General features: G+C 38.5%; 1 protein-coding gene and 1 long non-coding RNA gene across 4 annotated transcripts in view; one reads left to right on the top strand and one right to left on the bottom strand.

Annotated features, from left to right (window-relative positions):
- The window catches only part of Tps1 (Trehalose-6-phosphate synthase 1), a 74,312-nt gene extending 61,128 nt beyond the window's left edge, over window positions 1-13,184 (bottom strand). For 2 of the 3 annotated variants that reach the window (XM_074181522.1, XM_074181523.1), the window contains exon 1: window positions 4,746-4,926. In XM_074181522.1, the coding sequence (XP_074037623.1) occupies window positions 4,746-4,911 (166 nt within the window). In that variant the 5' untranslated portion in view covers window positions 4,912-4,926. Of the gene's footprint in view, window positions 1-4,745; window positions 4,927-12,975 lie in introns of those variants that run through there. The other variant, XM_023165045.2, reaches the window with a different exon arrangement.
- On the top strand, window positions 8,545-17,809 carry LOC141485223 (uncharacterized). Its single transcript, XR_012467102.1, has 2 exons — window positions 8,545-8,836; window positions 17,627-17,809. It is a non-coding gene; the product is annotated as an uncharacterized lncRNA (long non-coding RNA).
- Window positions 17,810-18,208: the final 399 nt, after the last annotated feature.

Raw genomic sequence — 18,208 nt, 5'->3', positions numbered from 1 at the left:
TGTACGCTTATTGGTTGATCATGAACCTTAAAATGAAATGTGTCGCTTCAAAGTATGTTTCCGGTAATTTTATTCCAGATTATGTCATGCCTGTCAAACAATGGCACAGACAGCGAATAATTTCAGGTAGAAATGACATTTTTTTTTCCATTCATTTCAATAAGTGAAGTGTACATTTATCAACTGACGTAGTGGAAGAATTTAAATTTATTTCATTACCATCTATATTACAATATGTTAAAACAACGATAAAAATAAAATAAATACAACAATAAAAATTAATTGGCGCTCCGGGGGGACTTCATTGATTCCAGTGGCGCATTTGCTTTTTCAGCTGCAGGAAAACCCGGAAAAACCTGCAGCACCACATCATCTGAAGATCTTGATCTAACAATGTCCTCTCTCTCTCATAAAACAAAATGTAGGGTGTCTCCACTATTATGAATTATTAATAGCGAAGAATACCAGTAAAGGCATCTAGGTATGAAATGCCTGTGCTATGACCCATTCTCAACTGCTTTCTTCATATAATTGTACAATAAATGTTCTATCAACGAGTGTTTCAGAGTAAACAAGTAAAAAGAAAGCGAGGATGACGACGACAGGAGGGGAAATACAGTTCATTGAAACAGGACATCGAATTTTTCAGGATGACATCATAATTTTTTTTATGTCTTGCTTGTATTTATTAAATTTTTTTGTGGATTTTTGAATGTGAAATATACTTCATCAACTCAACAAAATTAATTAGATACAATTGACATGAATGAAACTGTGAAACATCGCAAAAAATAATTCGATATGGAATAATATCAATACCAAAAAAATGCACCTATTGCCCGTAGGTTGGGCTACCTATCGGGCGTATCCCCAGGTGGCGGATAGAAAAACGGCCAGGGGACTGGGAGCCCTGTCCGGGAAGCCAATGTGGCCTTACGGACGGAGTCGCCGGACACCTGGTGAGTGGCAGTAGGGCGAGGAGAACTAAAACTCTCCAAAAACCTTTGCGAAACATGCCACCGTGGACCATCCTATCCAAGCTAAGGTGTAAGGAGTCGTGCCGACAGCTGAATGGCCGCAGAGTGATATGTGATTACGAACGATCCCTTTGGGGAACCGGACGAAACTGCATTGTAATCAGCCTTCCTCTGGTAATGCGGGGCTCAGCCAGAGATGACCAACTCTTTCATTGCTACTCGTGGGAACACACATATATGGAACAAACAAAACGAACACAACAGAAACCAATCCCGAAGATGGACATAAGTGCTCACCTCAATCTATGGCGGTGGCTGGGGATGAACAGAAATGTCCACCCCAATCTACCGCTCGGAATGAGGCTGGCAGATTACCTCGTGAAGTAATACAAAGGCGGCGCATTTGCGGCACCTGGGCCGAAAAGAGAAAGAGAGCGAAGGAGGCAGGAGTGGCAGCAACTATAAGTGCACCCTCGTCCTCCCCCACTCCACCTCCAACAGCAAGGGCACTTCCTGGGGCGGGCGCCAAGATCTCTGCCTTGAATGGAACCGGCTGCCCCTGCAGGTTTGAGTGAAGCTCCACATCTATCCTTTCCTTTCTTCCCTCAACACATTCTCCGCCCAGTCGTTAACGATACGTATCCATTAATTTTTTTTTTCCATTTACGTCTCTCAACATAATTTCGCCATTAATCCTTTCCGTCCTCTCGTTCCACTTTTGCCAACCAATCCTGTGCCCGTTCATGCATCTATATACCACGTGCTCTACCGTTTTAGGCTCCCCGTACTCACAGGGACAGGGAACCTCTGGTCCCAGGTTAAATCTTGCCAGGTATCCCGGGAAGTTCCCATGCCCAGTAAGCAGTTGGACATCCTTCAGCGATAGATCCAAAGATTCATATCCGACTGTTCTGCAAAACCTGTAGAACAGCCGCCCAGTCGTGCCCCTCTCCCATTCCCTTTGCCACTATCTCCTAATATTCTTCTTAATTCTTTTTCTTCCATTCGTTTTGCTATATGCCTTCCTTGTTGCCCATGTAATGTCTGCTTCATTCATGCCCTTGGTGGCTCCTTTATGAGCCTTCGCATTTCCTATATTTTTTAGATCAAGCCCCCTCTTCCACGTGATCAGGGTACGCCATGGCAGAGTCACTGATTACTTTCACGCTCTTATACATGCTCCACATGCTGATCACCCGTTCGATCGTAATCAGCTCTACCTCGTTCACGCTGCTTTGTCCGGTGACCCTTCCATTTCCTTTGATCCACTCATTCTCTCCTCTTTCATATGCCCAGCCCAACCATATCCTTTCTTCCTCCATCCTCGCTCTGGCATCTACATATACTTTAATCACTCTTTTGTCCTCCCTCTCCTCCAGCAACTTCACTTGCAACTCCTTTCACCCTGTCCTCAGTATTCCTTGTCCCATTCTCTCTCCATTCTTGGTACCTGGCCCATCCTTTTATCTGCGAAGGCGCCATTCCGGTTATGACACTGAGTGCAACCGTTGGCGTCGTCCTGTAAGTCCCACACGAGGCCAAAAGAAAAGGCCTCTGCATTGCATTCAGGTGTCTTCTCACCCTACGGCTCTGTACTCCATACAGAGCCGCAGGTTTGGTTCCTTTTCATAAATCACTCTCACACATTCTGTCTTTAGTCCAATGTTTCTCCCGGTCCACCTTCTCATTTTTCCTGCCAACTCACTCAGCTTTTTCCTCACTTTCTTGTCGTGGTCTATGAACAGTAATCCTGAGTCTACTACAATTTTGAGGCATCTAACGCTCGTTCTCATTTTCATGCTTCTCCCATTCATTTCTAGGACCGGGGGTCTTTCATTCTTACTTGTTGGTATGTACATACACTCCGTCTTCCTTTCAATGTAACTCAGTCACATCTCCTCCTTCCATGCCTTACATTCATTCCATACCAACTTCCATCTGTTCTCTATGCTTTCGGGACTTTCGGAATTTTTCTATAGACGATTTCTATTCAGATATCCGGCATGCTCCGTTCCCTTCGATTTACGATCTGATTGGTATGAACGAGAAACTGCAACTTCTAAACGACTCCATTCTTTCGGTCTTCAACCATCATGCCCCACTGAGAACTATCAGAATAACAAAACCTTATTCCCCTTGGATTACTGATAATATACGATTATAAATGAAACTAAGAGTTAAGGCTCGCGCTAGGTGGAAACGATCGAAAAATGTAGGTCATTATGTGTATTATAAATCTTTGAGAAATTATACCACTCTAACATGCAAAAATGAAAAAATAGCTTACTTTCAACATACGATGCGAACAAATGGTATGAACAAAGTCTGGAAAAAACTAGGTTTACTTAATATAAATAAAAAAAACATACTGATATTCCAGAAGAACTTAAGAAGCCTGATGAACTTAATAACTTTTTCGTGAATTCAAATCCCAACTTGGTAATGCATCCTGATATTCTGGAATTTTACAAAAATGATAAAAGGCAGAAGAGTCTTGAGTTTTCCTTCCAACAAATAAGCGAAATTGATATACAAAAAATCATATACACTATAAAAAGTAATGCTCAAGGCTTCGATGGCATAAATATCAGATTATTGATTATGTGTTGTCCTTTCATAGTACCTTACATAACACACATAAGAAATTTCTGCATTTAAACAGGTGATTATCCAAATTGTTGAAAGGAAGCCCTGGTAATACCTCTTCCAAAAAAAAAGTAATCCAAAAAGCTTCAAAGTTTTGCGTCCAATTAGTATTCTGCCAGCTGTTTCTGAGTTATTTGAGAGAGTTACTATTATTATTATCTTCAACGGAATGGCTACTCTAAAGAGATGGTAGAAATGATTTTGGCTGAAAGACAGTAGAAGCTTCGCAAGGAAGAGAAGCCATCACAACCAATGTTTGCACTTCCCTACATCAGAGGATTATCGGAGAGGATAAGAAGAATTGGCTCCAAGTACAACATCAGAACCTGCTTCAGATCCGGTAACACTATCCGTACCAGCCTCACGAAAACCAAGCCACCAAACGCGGACTGCGATTCCAAGAATTGCATTTACCGGATACCCTGTGAGTGCCGAAAATCCTATATTGGTGAAACTAAGAGGCCACTGAATATTCGCATTGCCGAGCACAACAAACACACACATCGAGGGTAAACCAGCAAATCAGGAATAGCAGAGCATGTTTGGACCCATCCACATAACATCGAGTGGTCTCAAGCTGAGATCATACATAGAGAAGAACATTAGTTTAGGAGAAAATTCAAAGAAGCCGCATATATGTTGCCCAACAACGTATTCAGCCAAGCCAGCGTAGAAATATGCAACATATGGAAACACATCATCAAGCGAAAAATGGCCAACTCCCGTTAAACAGTTACCTCTCACTAAATCACTGAAGCGGAAAAAATGGAGAGCGGGGATAAGTGAAACTACTCGAATGACCCATAAATAGTCATCTCTCGGAGGAATCGGTCCAGTCATCATCCGAAGACGATGGTAGATACTACCAATCGAGACGTCGTGAACTGACTTGGCTTGGAATCTTTTAACTCTTTATTTTTATTTCAACTTTCTTGTTTTCCTGTTATTTTTGTTCAATTGTTCTATTTTTACTTGTATTTTATTTCACTATTATTTCATTTCAGGGTTTTTTGCTTAATATAATTGTTATTTTCAGCTATTCATTTTTCAATTTCATTTTACAATGACAATGACAATGGGAGTCCAAACTAATGAAATTCATCATAAAACATTATCAATCACCTTCAAACATATCCTTGACTGTTCCTTCCATTGTAGCCTTGGCTTCCTGAAGCAATGAGTCCATCATTTTCTTTCTTTTTTCTGGTGAAGTCCTATTTAAAGATTCCTTTGGCTTAAAAATATCGTCCAAATCCTTGTCACCCATTCCCTTTCTCTTTTTTTCCATGTTTCACTCCAATTCAGCTTTTATATAAACATTTCTTAATGTTTCAAAAGTATTGTTCGTCGTATAAACCGTGCCTCAGATCGAACAATTTGGTAAATGTTTTTGTCTGTTATCACTTTTCGGCCGATAAGATTGCAAAAACTATGCAAATTTGATCGTTTTTCGACTGTTTCAAACGAACTACCTATTTGATCGATGAATATTTAAAGTACGTAGCACTGCTTCAATGCTTATCACAACTTTTTCAACTGTAATATTATTGATTATATTATTGTCCATACCCCATTTTTTTTTGTCGTGTCCTTTTTTACATTCACCACATAATCACTATAGAACTTACAACTATTCTAATAGCTCCCAAACACACGTCTGCTCTTTACGAACGCTGAGAACGAAGGGGTTATAGTCTCGCCAGACATGGCCGGAAGCGATACTGCTTTTATGCTTATCACAACTTTTTCAACTGTAATATTATTGTCCATACCTTAGTTTTTAGTTGTCATGTCCCTTTTCACATTCACCACATATTCACTATAGATCTTATAACTATACTAACAGCTCCCAAACACACGTCCGCTCTTTACGAACGCTGAGAACGAAGGGATTATAGTCTCGCCAGACATGGCCGGAAGCGATACTGCTTTTATGCTTATCACAACTTTTTCAACTGTAATATTATTGTCCATACCTTAGTTTTTAGTTGTCATGTCCCTTTTCACATTCACCACATATTCACTATAGATCTTATAACTATACTAACAGCTCCCAAACACACGTCCGCTCTTTACGAACGCTGAGAACGAAGGGATTATAGTCTCGCCAGACATGGCCGGAAGCGATACTGCTTTTATGCTTATCACAACTTTTTCAACTGTAATATTATTGTCCATACCTTAGTTTTTAGTTGTCATGTCCCTTTTCACATTCACCACATATTCACTATAGATCTTATAACTATACTAACAGCTCCCAAACACACGTCCGCTCTTTACGAACGCTGAGAACGAAGGGATTATAGTCTCGCCAGACATGGCCGGAAGCGATACTGCTTGACTGTAAACATATCCAGGAATGTGCAACAAATTGTAAAACTGGGATTAAGGGGTGGATCAAGAAAAAAAAAACAAACTTATGTATATTTTTTCTGTTATTATGTTCGATTAATGTTGAGTAGCTATAACGTTTCAAGTTTTTTTTAACTGTTTTGTTATTAGGCATCAATAGTGCTGAAGAGGCCATAATGTTTGTCGCAGGGGAATGGGTTAGAAGCTTCTAGAAGATATGCTCAAATGTATCCTCAACGGCAGCATCCTTCCCATAGAATATTTGCTCGACTTCATCAACGATTACGAGAATATGGATCATTCGACAAAAGAATGCAGGACTGTGGTCGCCATCGAGAAGTACGAACACACACAGCTTGAGGAAGTAGTACTTAATTTGATTAAAGAACATTTGCTTTCCAGCTGAATGTTGATCATATGACGGTATTTCCAATTTTAAAGGAACAACTCTTATACCCTTACCGTCTGCAATGAGTACAGGCACTGTTACCGCGAGACTTTCCGAACCGTCTTGAATTTTGCAATTGGATGCTCAAAATGATTAGAAGAAATTGTGACACTCTGAAGACGATAGAATTCACAGACGAATGTAGTTTTTCTCGGGACAAGATTATTAATTTTCATAATGACCACATATGGGCTGATGAAAACCCTCACGCTATTGTCGAAACTAACCATCAAGAACAGTTTTCTATCAACGTGTGGCTCGAAGTTATTGGGGATGATTCAATTGGGCCTCATTTTCTACCTCCTCGATTATACGAGACATACGTTCAATTTTTAAGAGAAATGCATCCAGTACTGCTGGAGAAAGTTCTTTTGGGCGTCAGAAGGGATATGTTTTTATGCATGATGGGGCTCCCGCCTATTTTAGTCAAGTAGCACGTTAGCATTTAACTGAAACATTGGATAGGTCGAGAAGGAACACAGAGTTGGCCCGCTTGATCCCCGGATCTCAATCCTCTCGATTTCCCTATTTGGAGCCATTTACAGCATTTGGTTCATCGTACTCCTGTTCGCGATGTAGAGGACTTAAGAAACCGCATCATCGATGCGTGCAGGGTAATCAGAGATATTGTAGGATTATTTGAGCGAATACGTGGCTCAATGCGCCGAAGTCTAGACGCATGCGTAATGTCTGCGTAATGTCTGTATTGAACATTTACTATGATTTCTACATGTTGTGTGTTTTGTTATTAATAAATTAGTTTTGTTTATTACCCTTCAATCGTTTAATGCAGGTACTAACTACAAAATAACAATAAATCCAGTTCGCATTTATGACGATGTATCTCTGTAGTTGTTCGTAAAATAATTTTTTGCTGCGAACTGGTTTATTTTGGGTAAAAAACCCAAGGGACATTTTTTGTTTAGAATGAAACAGGCTTTCGGAAATGAATTTTAAATGGTAAACAAACGATAAGACAAAAAGTTACATTGGAAATAAATTTTAGGATTTGCTTGTCCACCCGTTACAACCATGGCATAAACCAAATAAATTAGTGGCTAAGTGTCTTTTAGGTAGTTCAAAACGTCAGGTTAATTTCAATATTGTAATTTTTCCAGTGCTCGTGAAAAAAATTGTTTTACAAATTTCATGTACACCCTTCAAGGGGCTGTATCTTAACAAGGGATCCTCCATTGAAGTTTCTTTACATGAAAGATCCTATCTTTTTTTCGATGAGGAATCACCTTCTTAAATCTTTTACACTTATTCAGTTACACCCTGTATATATACATACATGCACCTATTGCTTTATATATTCCTAACAATGAATAGATCCACCTAAATAATGGAAGCTACAAATGATCCATAATATTTCAGAACATTTCACAGCATTTGACTGTTCTGGAATGTTCCACAATGACCTTAGATGAATCTTGAAAGTTCTAGACTATTTCCGAACATTCCAGAAACTTTTGATACTTTCGGGAATATTCTATGATTATGATGCACTGTTTGGAACCTTTGCTGTAGTAATGAATAAAACTGGAGTTTTTTTCCAACACTAAACCGTTATTTTAACACTTCGACACGTGTTTCAATCACCGAGTGATCATCTTGAAGATGATCACTCGGTGTTAGAAGAAAACTTCAGTAATATTCATATTCTCTAATGTTTTCAATACTTTCAAATATTCTGAACTGTTTTTGAACTTCCTAAAGTGAAAAACTGTCACCCTGAAAACGGGTATTTTCTCTTCTTGATCGTTTTATATTGAACTGGGACATTTGAGTGATTTTCCGGAAGTTTTCGACTATTACCGAACATTCCAGAATATTCCGGAATATTGTGAAATACTCTCGGATGCTCTAAACTGTTTTGGGCTATAACAACAACTAATCTATTGATTGGAAAAACTTTTCCCTCACCTGGAGAAGTATTTCATGTCAGGTGAGGAACATTCCACCATATTCCAAAATATTTCGGATTGTTCTGGAGTGTTGTAAAATGTTCTAGAACTTTACAGGGGGCAAAATCATCATCAAAAGTGCCCCCTTTAAGTGAAACCTCTATAGAAAAGTTGATGATATAAGATAAGATAACGTAGGCATATATGTTTTCTAGTTGTGCGAAGTCGGGCACAGTTCGCTAGTCAAAGATATTTTCATTTCTAAAAATTATAATAGTGATATAATTATGTGAAGCAATAGCGCCATACTTGTTGATTATCGTAATTAACGTTTCCAATAATACTTTATCATGAAATTCACACAAAATAATTAACAAGATTATCCCCAGTAACTAACTGTCAAAAGACTAACATGCTTTGGAAGTCATGCAGAAGAATGGATATAACATGCGTTCATCTTGTGCGGGACAGTTTCACGCCACTTTTGCCTAATAGACATTGATTTCGTAAGTTGATAGTTATATCACTTTTATTATGTTTGATAAATATTGTTGAAACTTTCAATCAGCTGTGTTTGAGTGATAACGTGAGATGAAAAAAAAAAACAATTTTCTACAACAATTTTTTTTGTTGAATCACATTTCAGTGATTGTTGTATACTACAGAAAATGAACAGTTCTAGGTGAACATTTGGCAGGTGATCGTTATTATTTGAACAGAGCTTGGTTTAGGACGTACAAACTATATGGCAATGGGTTCCATTTTATGGAGAATGATGTTTTGTAGTTCTAGATTTATGGAGTTTCGAACTGGATTATGTGAAATATTTGGTAGGTCGGTAGCCAAGCGTTCGGCGTGGATGCTTTGTTCACTCGAATTGACTGCCGTGTTGGTCGGTGGTTCAAGCCCTAGTCTGAACGATCGATCTTCACTTGCTATCGCCCAACCCGTGTTAGGAATCACACGTTAAAAGGTAGGACCTCGTTAATCCCTAGCTCGCACAAGTTTCGACTTCTGAGGGTTGTCGTTCGTAGGGGTGCGACAGCTGGTTAACGGAAAAACAGATTTTTTTTTAAACAGATTTCTCTCAACGCAACTTATTTTTCAATTTACTGATCAAACTATGCTTGTTTCGGTGCAAAATTCCGCATGTTGGTTCTCATTATTTTGAATAAATGAAGCGAAAAGTCCTGTTCGTTTCAATACTTGATGATATTTTATGGTCATAATTTTTTCAGGAAAATATATCCATTTATTTCTATGTTTTTGTTGATTGTTTCTCTGTTTATGACAGAAAATTGATTTTTTTGTATTTCTACTCCTATTTTAGTTCCATCTAAAAATCGTATTTGGTACACATTTTAGACATTCAACAGGGTGTTTCCTTGATAAAAGGAAATATTGACTTTCACTAATTCGGACTTCCATTGTCTACTATATAAAATGATTTGAAATCCCTGAAACAACTAAGAAAGAAAAATTAAAAATGAATAGATGGAAATAACAATTATATTGACCAGACCGAGGCAGAAGAAATCAGATGGAAAATTAGAGAACAGCTGGATCGAGAACCAGTTCCAACTTCTAACATCAGCAATGAAGAACGTAGAGCTCTGAACGGCCTACGTAGAGACAACATCACCAAGATCCTACCTGCAGATAATGGAAACGCTACTGTGGTAATGGATACCGTTCTCTACGAACAGAAGATCGAATAGGTTCTTCAGAAGGGACGATACACAAAGATCGTACGGGACCCTACTGTATCAATCGAAAGGAAGTTGTACCAGATTTTGAAAAAATACAAAGTCTATTTTTCGGACAAGGAAAGATCATCGCTAACACCGCACCACAGTAAGCCCCCTCAATTGTATGGACTGCCCAAAATCCACAAGAAGGACGTTCCACTTAGACCGATCATCAGCTCCAGAGATTCGGCTACTCAAAACTTGTCTAGATTTTTACTTCCCTCAATACAACCATTACAAGGAAAAACATCGTCTTTTGTGAAGAATTCAAGGCATTTTGTCGAACTACTAGGGTCAATTGAGGTCACACAGGAAGATCAACTAATTAGTTTCGACGTGGAAAGCCTTTACACCAACGTTCCGGTCGAAGAAGCACCCCAAATCATACAGAGAAAGATATCCGAAGACGGGAACCTGAAAGACAGAACGAATCTACCTATAGAAGTAATTATGGAATTACTAGGATTCTGTGTACGAAACTATTATTCCCACACACACAAGATGAGGGACTGCCAATGGGATCGCCACTTTCACCAGTCATAGCCAACATATATATGGAGTGGTTTGAAACTCTGGCCATCGAAGAATCCCACAAGAAACCTCGGGTCTGGTTGCGAGGAAGCTATTGTATAGCGAAACACGTGTCACGGTTTTGTAAAACCCTGGACGTACCACCACATCAACAACCGATGGAAATGTTGAAAAAAAGAAGAAAATTGTTACGAAGAATCGTCGAATTACTATAAGAGAATTTGCTGAGGATGTCGACATGGCTCATGCCATTAAATTTTTTCGGATTTGCTCAAAAGAGTCATAACTGGTGACGCATTATGGGTATATATTCATGACATCGAAACCAAAGTCCAATCGTCCCAATGGAAGAGGAGTCAAAGTTTTGCTCACTATTTTCTTCGATTACTGTGGCCGTGCAGAGTTTTTGCGACATGATCGTATGGTCAATTCAGAATTCTATCTTGAGTTATGCGCCGCTAGCGATAAAAAATACGAATAAAACGTTCGGTATTGTAAAAAAAAAATCCATGGCTTTCGCATCACGATAATAAACCTACTCATAAGTCAGTGCTTGCTCATGATATTTTGCCAAATACAAGACCGAAATCATGTATAATAATAATAATTGTCCGAAGAAAAAATCTTGTTGACAAAGCTAGTAAGTATACAATAAAATCATAGGACATAAATGTCCTATGAATATAAAAATGTAAACAAAATATAGTGTACACTAAACTAAAGTATAAAAAACACTGAATGAAAACAACAAACGATTGTTGGAACAAATACACACATAAAACCCGCACGGTATGGAACTTAGTCAAACTATAATAGGATTCACTACTCAAAAATTCATTGATTATTTTTCTGTATTTATTGGGTTGATATTCGTCTCTTCAGAGTAGCTCGGCAGATGGTTATACATCTTCACACCATTGTAAAATAAGGAGTACCAACTGAATAGAAAACGTGTTTTTGATATAATCCAATCTTGTAGTTATTTCAAATCATTTATTTTCTTATATTGACAAGAAATGTATAGAATATATTCATTATATACATAAAAGGACAAAACAAAAAATATACATATACAAGAATGGACAAGGTAAATACACAGAGTAGCAAATCACTTCAATTTTGTGTCCTATGCGTTTCGGTGCACTTTGAGTTATTTTATACTTAGCCGATCTAATGTGTATCATTTGCTTCTGCCGAGTGTTTTTATCATGAATATCGCTATTGAGATTGAAGTCATTCCTGTTAGTGAAAACATAAACTGACAACTCGTAAATATATAATCCAACCAGAGTTAAAATTTCGTGTGTAGCAAAAATGTTTCTGCATGAATATTATCGAGGAACATTGAACAAACAGCTAATGGATAGCTTTTTGTTGGATAAATACATTTTTACTCTTTGCAGAGTTGCCTCACAAACATACACCATGGCGTAAGCTGGATTCGACCTGGGCATAGTAAACAGCCATAAGTGGGTTTATGTTGAGAACATTCCTTGAGTTAATGAATAGATATGTTAGAGAGCTCAATTTTGAAACTAGTTGATGAAAGTGCTCATTCCAAGAAAGACTCTCATTCATTTGCATGCCTAGGAATTGAACAGCATCATGGGTTTTTCTCAAAATAGAGTCATTAACAGTCACCTGAATATCATCGGTTTTATTTTGATAGTTGTGAAAGCGGATTGACTGAGTTTTTTTCTACATTGAGAAACAGGTCGTGACCATTGAAATAGTTTGATACTACATCAAGAGTATATTCACATTTTTGTGTTAATTCATTCGTCGCTTTGGCAGATATCACCAAACTACTATCATCTGCATAAGCAGTCCCTGCAGATTACGGTATTTTCCTGTCTATATTATTGATATATAATAGGAATAAGAGTGGCCCAAGTATAGATCCCTGGGGTACTCCCAGCTGGACCGACCTCATTTCTGATGTTGAAGATGAATAAACATCACCTTTGTCAAATTTGAGCGAGATACACTGCATTCTGTTGCTGAGAAAAGATGAAACCCATAAATTTCCTCTTATTCCATAACCATTCAGAATATCTAATAGCTTGGTATGATTGGAACAGTCAAAAGCCCTGCTCAAGTCACATAGAACTACAGCGGGACACTCGCCTGAGTCAATATAAGCCACCGTATTGGCCAGATTTAGCCCCATGCGACTTTTCATTGTTCCAAGATTGAAGAGACTCATAAAAGGACGGCTCAAGGACATACGTAAAAGTGCATATCGGAATCGATTTGAGTGTTCTAAAATACTCCGGCATAAGTGTATTATATCTGAGGAGGACTACTTTGCAGTGGACAAACTAGAAATCGATAAAGAAATGAATATATTTTTGAGAATCCCTTACCTGGTAGAATATAAAACTTTGTAGGTTCCCTTCGCAAAAGAGCGACATATTTCTGCCTCTCCTTATCACCACCGTCATCAGGAACAACCATTGCGAATCAAGTCAGTTTTCTTTTAGTCCGCAGCGATTAATTATCGAATGAATAATCAGCAATTACTCCTAAGCTTGGCATGAACACGACCGAACTGTACTGAGATTGATCTCTGTAATGAACAGATTTTTGAAATAATTGAGTATGGTTGACCTTTCACTATCAGTTGATTTTCGACGAGAAGCCAATGTTAACAATTCAATCAAAATAAATTGTGAGGAAATATCGTGTAGAAACTGTTTTGTTTTCGTTTTATGCTGAAGATATAACGTTTTTAGGAACTTTCTGTTGCATTACCGGTTAAGGTTGAAACGCATCAGTGGGTTAACTTTTTGCGAAAATTATTAGTCGAGTCAAGACGTGACGACATTCTTGTAAAAAGTTTCGAATGGTATTTTCCATATATTTTCTCTTTCTTGTCAGTGGATCACTGGGTGAAGGTCATAATGCAACATTTCCATCAACAATAGGTTGAAGTGGATCGAGATCACAATATTAAATCAATATAATTCAGGTCAATCTCTTCCTAATGGAAAAATTAAAAAGGAAATGAAAAAACATCTGTTATCACATACCTCCTAGAATGAAGTATATTTTTTATAGACATCTAATTCACTGAGATCATTTCGATAAAAAGGTTTCGTTCAAAACTCAATTTTTTGACAAACATTTTTGGCTTTCTACTTCACTATCATTTTTGGTTTTCTACTTCACTATCATTGTATATTCGAACAAAAAACTACATTGCAAAACATTCATGAAAATCTGAAGAGCACACACAGGAACTTCTTTCAGTCGGTAGCCAGGCGGTTCGACGTGGGTGCTCTGTTCACTCACTCGAATTGACTGCCGTGTTGGTTGGTGGTTCAAGCCCTAATCTGAACGATCGATTTTCATTCGCTATCGTACAACCCGTGTTAGGAATCACACGTTAAACAATGAGACTTCGTTAATCCTTAGCTCGCACAAGTTTCGACTTCTGAGGGTTGTCGTTCGTGGGAGTGCGACAGCTGGTTAACGGAAAAACAGATTTTAAAAATATTTTTTTTTGAACAGGTACAATCTGTAAAAAATGAAATTCTGAACAACTACTTTCGAATGAACATACAATTACAGAAAACGAAAAGGTTTTTTCTAAACGGAAATTCTCATATGAATGCCGATCACTTACATGGAGCACTATCATCCAAGATAGTGTACTTCGAAATTTCGGGACAAGACACCTGTCTTATTACGTTTTGGATAACATTACGATGACGAAGCACAAATTTATACGGTTAATTCAATCTCAGCCATAGGAATTTCATTCGATTTCCAGAAAAAAAAACTTTTTTCAAGGACAAACAACAGAAAAATCCTTAAGGCGCTTACAGAGCGGTACCTGTGCCGAAGAAGCGATTCACATAGGATTTGAATCGCTAGAGAATAAATCCATTTGGAAAAACGTTCTCAGGAATTTTATTCCATATAAACGCATTTTTCTAAATGGAAAAGTTTTTGAATAGTGAAGCACTGAGTTGAACCTCAAAACGATGAGCAGCCACACTCCTTTGCGTATTTCTTAGATTTACTTGGTGGAATCAAATGTGCCAAGTCACCAGAACACTTCCTGTGAAAGTATATATTGAAGAGAAATCAATTCCCAACCTTTCTTCGATGTTCCAGACCATCAAGTTTGCGAGTGAGGTTCGCGTCACCAATCCGGTGGATGGCTCTTTTCTGAATAGAATCTAGCAGCTTCAGGGTATGCTTAGGGGCTGAGATCCAAACATTAGAACAATACTCCAAAGAATGTCCGATCTGAGCTTCATAAAACATGGAAAGTTGCTGAAGTTTCTGGTTCGGAACAGTGTTCCAAGCTTTAGAGAAGCAGCTTTTGCAATTCCAACTACATGATTGTGCCAAGACATTTTGGTGTCCATTTCAACCCCCAGCAAACTTATCGAAGCAGAAAGTGGAATTATCTGCCCTGACATTATAATATCCGGTTCGGAGACATTTATCTATTTGGAGAAAGCCGATGCCTTGATTTTTGTGGCATTGAATTGAACCTGGTTAGTTTCACTCCAATTCGAAATCACTTCTGTATCCTTATGAAGATATGCAACCTTTTGCTACCGATGAAGATTTGCACCCGCAGTCGCTGTCCTAGAATCCAAATGGAATGACGAGACAAGTGTGCTGTCGTCAGCAGAGCAATATATTGAAATATTCGTTTTTCCCAATAAGTCGTTGATGAAAAATAAAAAGAGAGTTGGAGACAATATCATCAACGCACCAGAGTTGATGATGAAAGTATTCGATATACATATATATCCATCGACGCCCACTTGCAACGTCCTGTCAGGGAGCTGGTGAGCCACCCATACACAAAAAATGAATCGATAAGCCTTAGCATCGAAGTTTGGCCAGCAAACCCTCAAGCCACACACGGTCAAAGGCCCTAGAAATATCAAGCGCAACAGCTCCTGACTCTCCATATTTCTTGATTACGTTATTTCAAATATGGTCGACATACGATAGAAGGTCGCCTGTTGATCTGTGTTTCCGAAAGCCATATTGATGATCGCTCTAGATGTTAAAGCCTTCCAAATTTTTAATGATATGGTTTACGGCTTTCTCCATGATTTTTGATATCACTGATGAAAAAGCGACTAGTCTATAGTCATTTGGAAGATTTTTCTTGCCCTCCTCCAACAAGAAGAAAAAACACATCTTCCTTGTAAGGCAGACATTTGCGCACATTTTGAGTAAGATGACTTCATTAGGACCAGACGCCTTGTTGATATTGAGCATTGTGGATTCTAGTGTAGGAATAAATGGTAGTGTCTTTTCCAGAAAGACGCAAATCGTTCAGCTAGTATATTTGCTTTTTCTATGGTTGTTGTTGCAATTGTAGTGAAATTGTGGATTTTGTAAAGTTTTCATCAACAGCTTTAGATACCGACCAGAAGGATCTAGACCTGTTGGAATTGGCGAGCAGTTTATCCCTAATTATCCGATTGTGAAGTTCTTTGCTCTCTTCAATTTCAAATTTGCAGCTGTTGCGACTCAGTTAACGAGAATTGTGGAGGAGATCGCTCGCAATTTTTGTTGAACCAAGGGTTGCCATTAGGAGTTCGCTTCATTGACTAACTTTGAGCGGCTTAGATTGTTTCCTAATGTTCATTGGTAATTCACTCAATAGTGAAATGAGTTTGTGGTCCGAAGATCCCAATGGAGACCATACTTTGTGAATTTCTGGATTGGTCGTTAGATATACATCCACAAGACTAGCATATTCTCCATCACGATCAGGAATCCTGGTTGGCTCATTTAAAATCTGAGTGAGTCCGCTGCTTATTGCAAAAGCCTCAGATTCGTGACCCTTTTCGTCGTTTATATTTGAAAATTTGAGTCCTTTGATATTGTGGACAATGAAGTCACTGAATATAGAAATTTCGGCACTGGGATGATTGATTTGCAGAAAGTCAATGGTGTTTGCAAGTGACGAGAATAGTGCCCTATATTGTGTATCGCTTGGTGGTCAATAAATGCAGCGTTTAGTGATCTTCTATGATATTATTTCAAGCCACATAACATCAAAGTTTTAGGGTTCCAGCATTTCCTCTCTCGCTTCGGATAAAAAGAGATATTTCAAAGTCACATCTGAATCGGTAGTGAAAATCATAGCCGAAGTTTCCTGAAGCACTGACTTTGGTTTCTGTGAGTGCAAGAATATGAGGACTCTTTGAAGTGGGTTTTGAATAACTTCTTCAGGATGATGACCTCGAATTAGCTCCCATCCGAGAATCCGATTGGGGAGTTATTTTACCTCTGGAGCGCCCTAGAAGTGCAATCATGCAATTTTTACACCATTGAAACCAGAAACAGTGGGACGAAAGTAATTTTACGATGCCTAACGCTAGTTGCACACACACCGATTTTGGACGGCCGACTTTGTACTGGTCGTCCAAATTCCAATAGTGAACCACATGTGGAAACGGGACCTTGCACACACGCCGACCGGTGATCGTCGCCGGTAAAATACCGGTGAGCAGCCGTCCACTGTCACTGTATCGCCGGCAGTACCGGGAAGTAGTGGCATACATGACTAAATACACTCTTGCATACTCACCGGTTTTTTACCGACCATTCCAGTCTCGAATGCTCGGTGAAATTGTAGTTACTACGCATTAACTTCGTTCTGGTAGTGCGTGCTAATTACGACAACAAAGCAACTGATTGTTTGACCGATAAAAATCCGGTGAGTGTGCAAGCACCCGCTACCAATAAAATATCGGCCGATTTTATACTGGCCGTCCAAAATCGGTGTGTGTGCAACTAGCGTAAGCCGTTGCAATGGAATCTCACCGGGTGATACCGGGTGGGACCAGCATCTACAATTCACCATCTGGATTTATACTCCCCTACCACATAGAGTACATTGATTGAGTATATCGTTCATTTGCCTGAATTTATGGAGTTTCATACGTAGTTTATCAATATAATGCGTGAATCTCATTGTAGAAGTGAGTATGTCCAATATTATTATACCAAGATATTTCATTTTTGTTACAGAGGAAACAAATGAATTCGCAGTCCTAACTGTATACGTTAGGACTGCGAAGATAACAATACTGGACTGGACGAAGAACCATTCCCCGCTGAATTCCATATTCTATAGTTCTGAAGGTGCTCGACCTGTCTCTTAGTTTGATTTATTGTTGTCTATCGCTGATCAAATATAATATGTGAATTGTGTGTGGAGTATTTTGAAAATTGAATATGTTACAATGGAAATATTTTTCTCTCCTTCGTCACTTATCTATATATAGTGATCACTAATATCTGGAAGACGTATATTCCATTTAGGTACACACCATGTATTGACAGCTATCATGGAAAAATGCTACCAAGAAACTATAAACAACTACCACAACTTCGAATCTAATTAATTTGTTTTATTGGCTTTGATTCTATCTCGAAATGACACAAACAATTGAACAATTTATCTTTGTTATTGAACTACAGCAATGAGTTGATGAAAAGGCATATTGAAAATTACAAAAACGGAACCTTCTATATCCTTTCAGTTTCCACAAGGTCAGTTGAGTGCATAAGAGATATCTAACGAGTTTGATTGAATGTATGAATTGTCAG

This window comes from Leptinotarsa decemlineata, unplaced genomic scaffold, assembly GCF_025532065.1.
Source record: "Leptinotarsa decemlineata unplaced genomic scaffold, Ldec_3_MD MMD2_tig00026314_RagTag_RagTag, whole genome shotgun sequence".
Taxonomy (NCBI): domain Eukaryota; kingdom Metazoa; phylum Arthropoda; class Insecta; order Coleoptera; family Chrysomelidae; genus Leptinotarsa; species Leptinotarsa decemlineata.
Note: the sequence above shows the minus strand (reverse complement) of the source record. Positions and strands in the feature narration are given on the sequence as shown.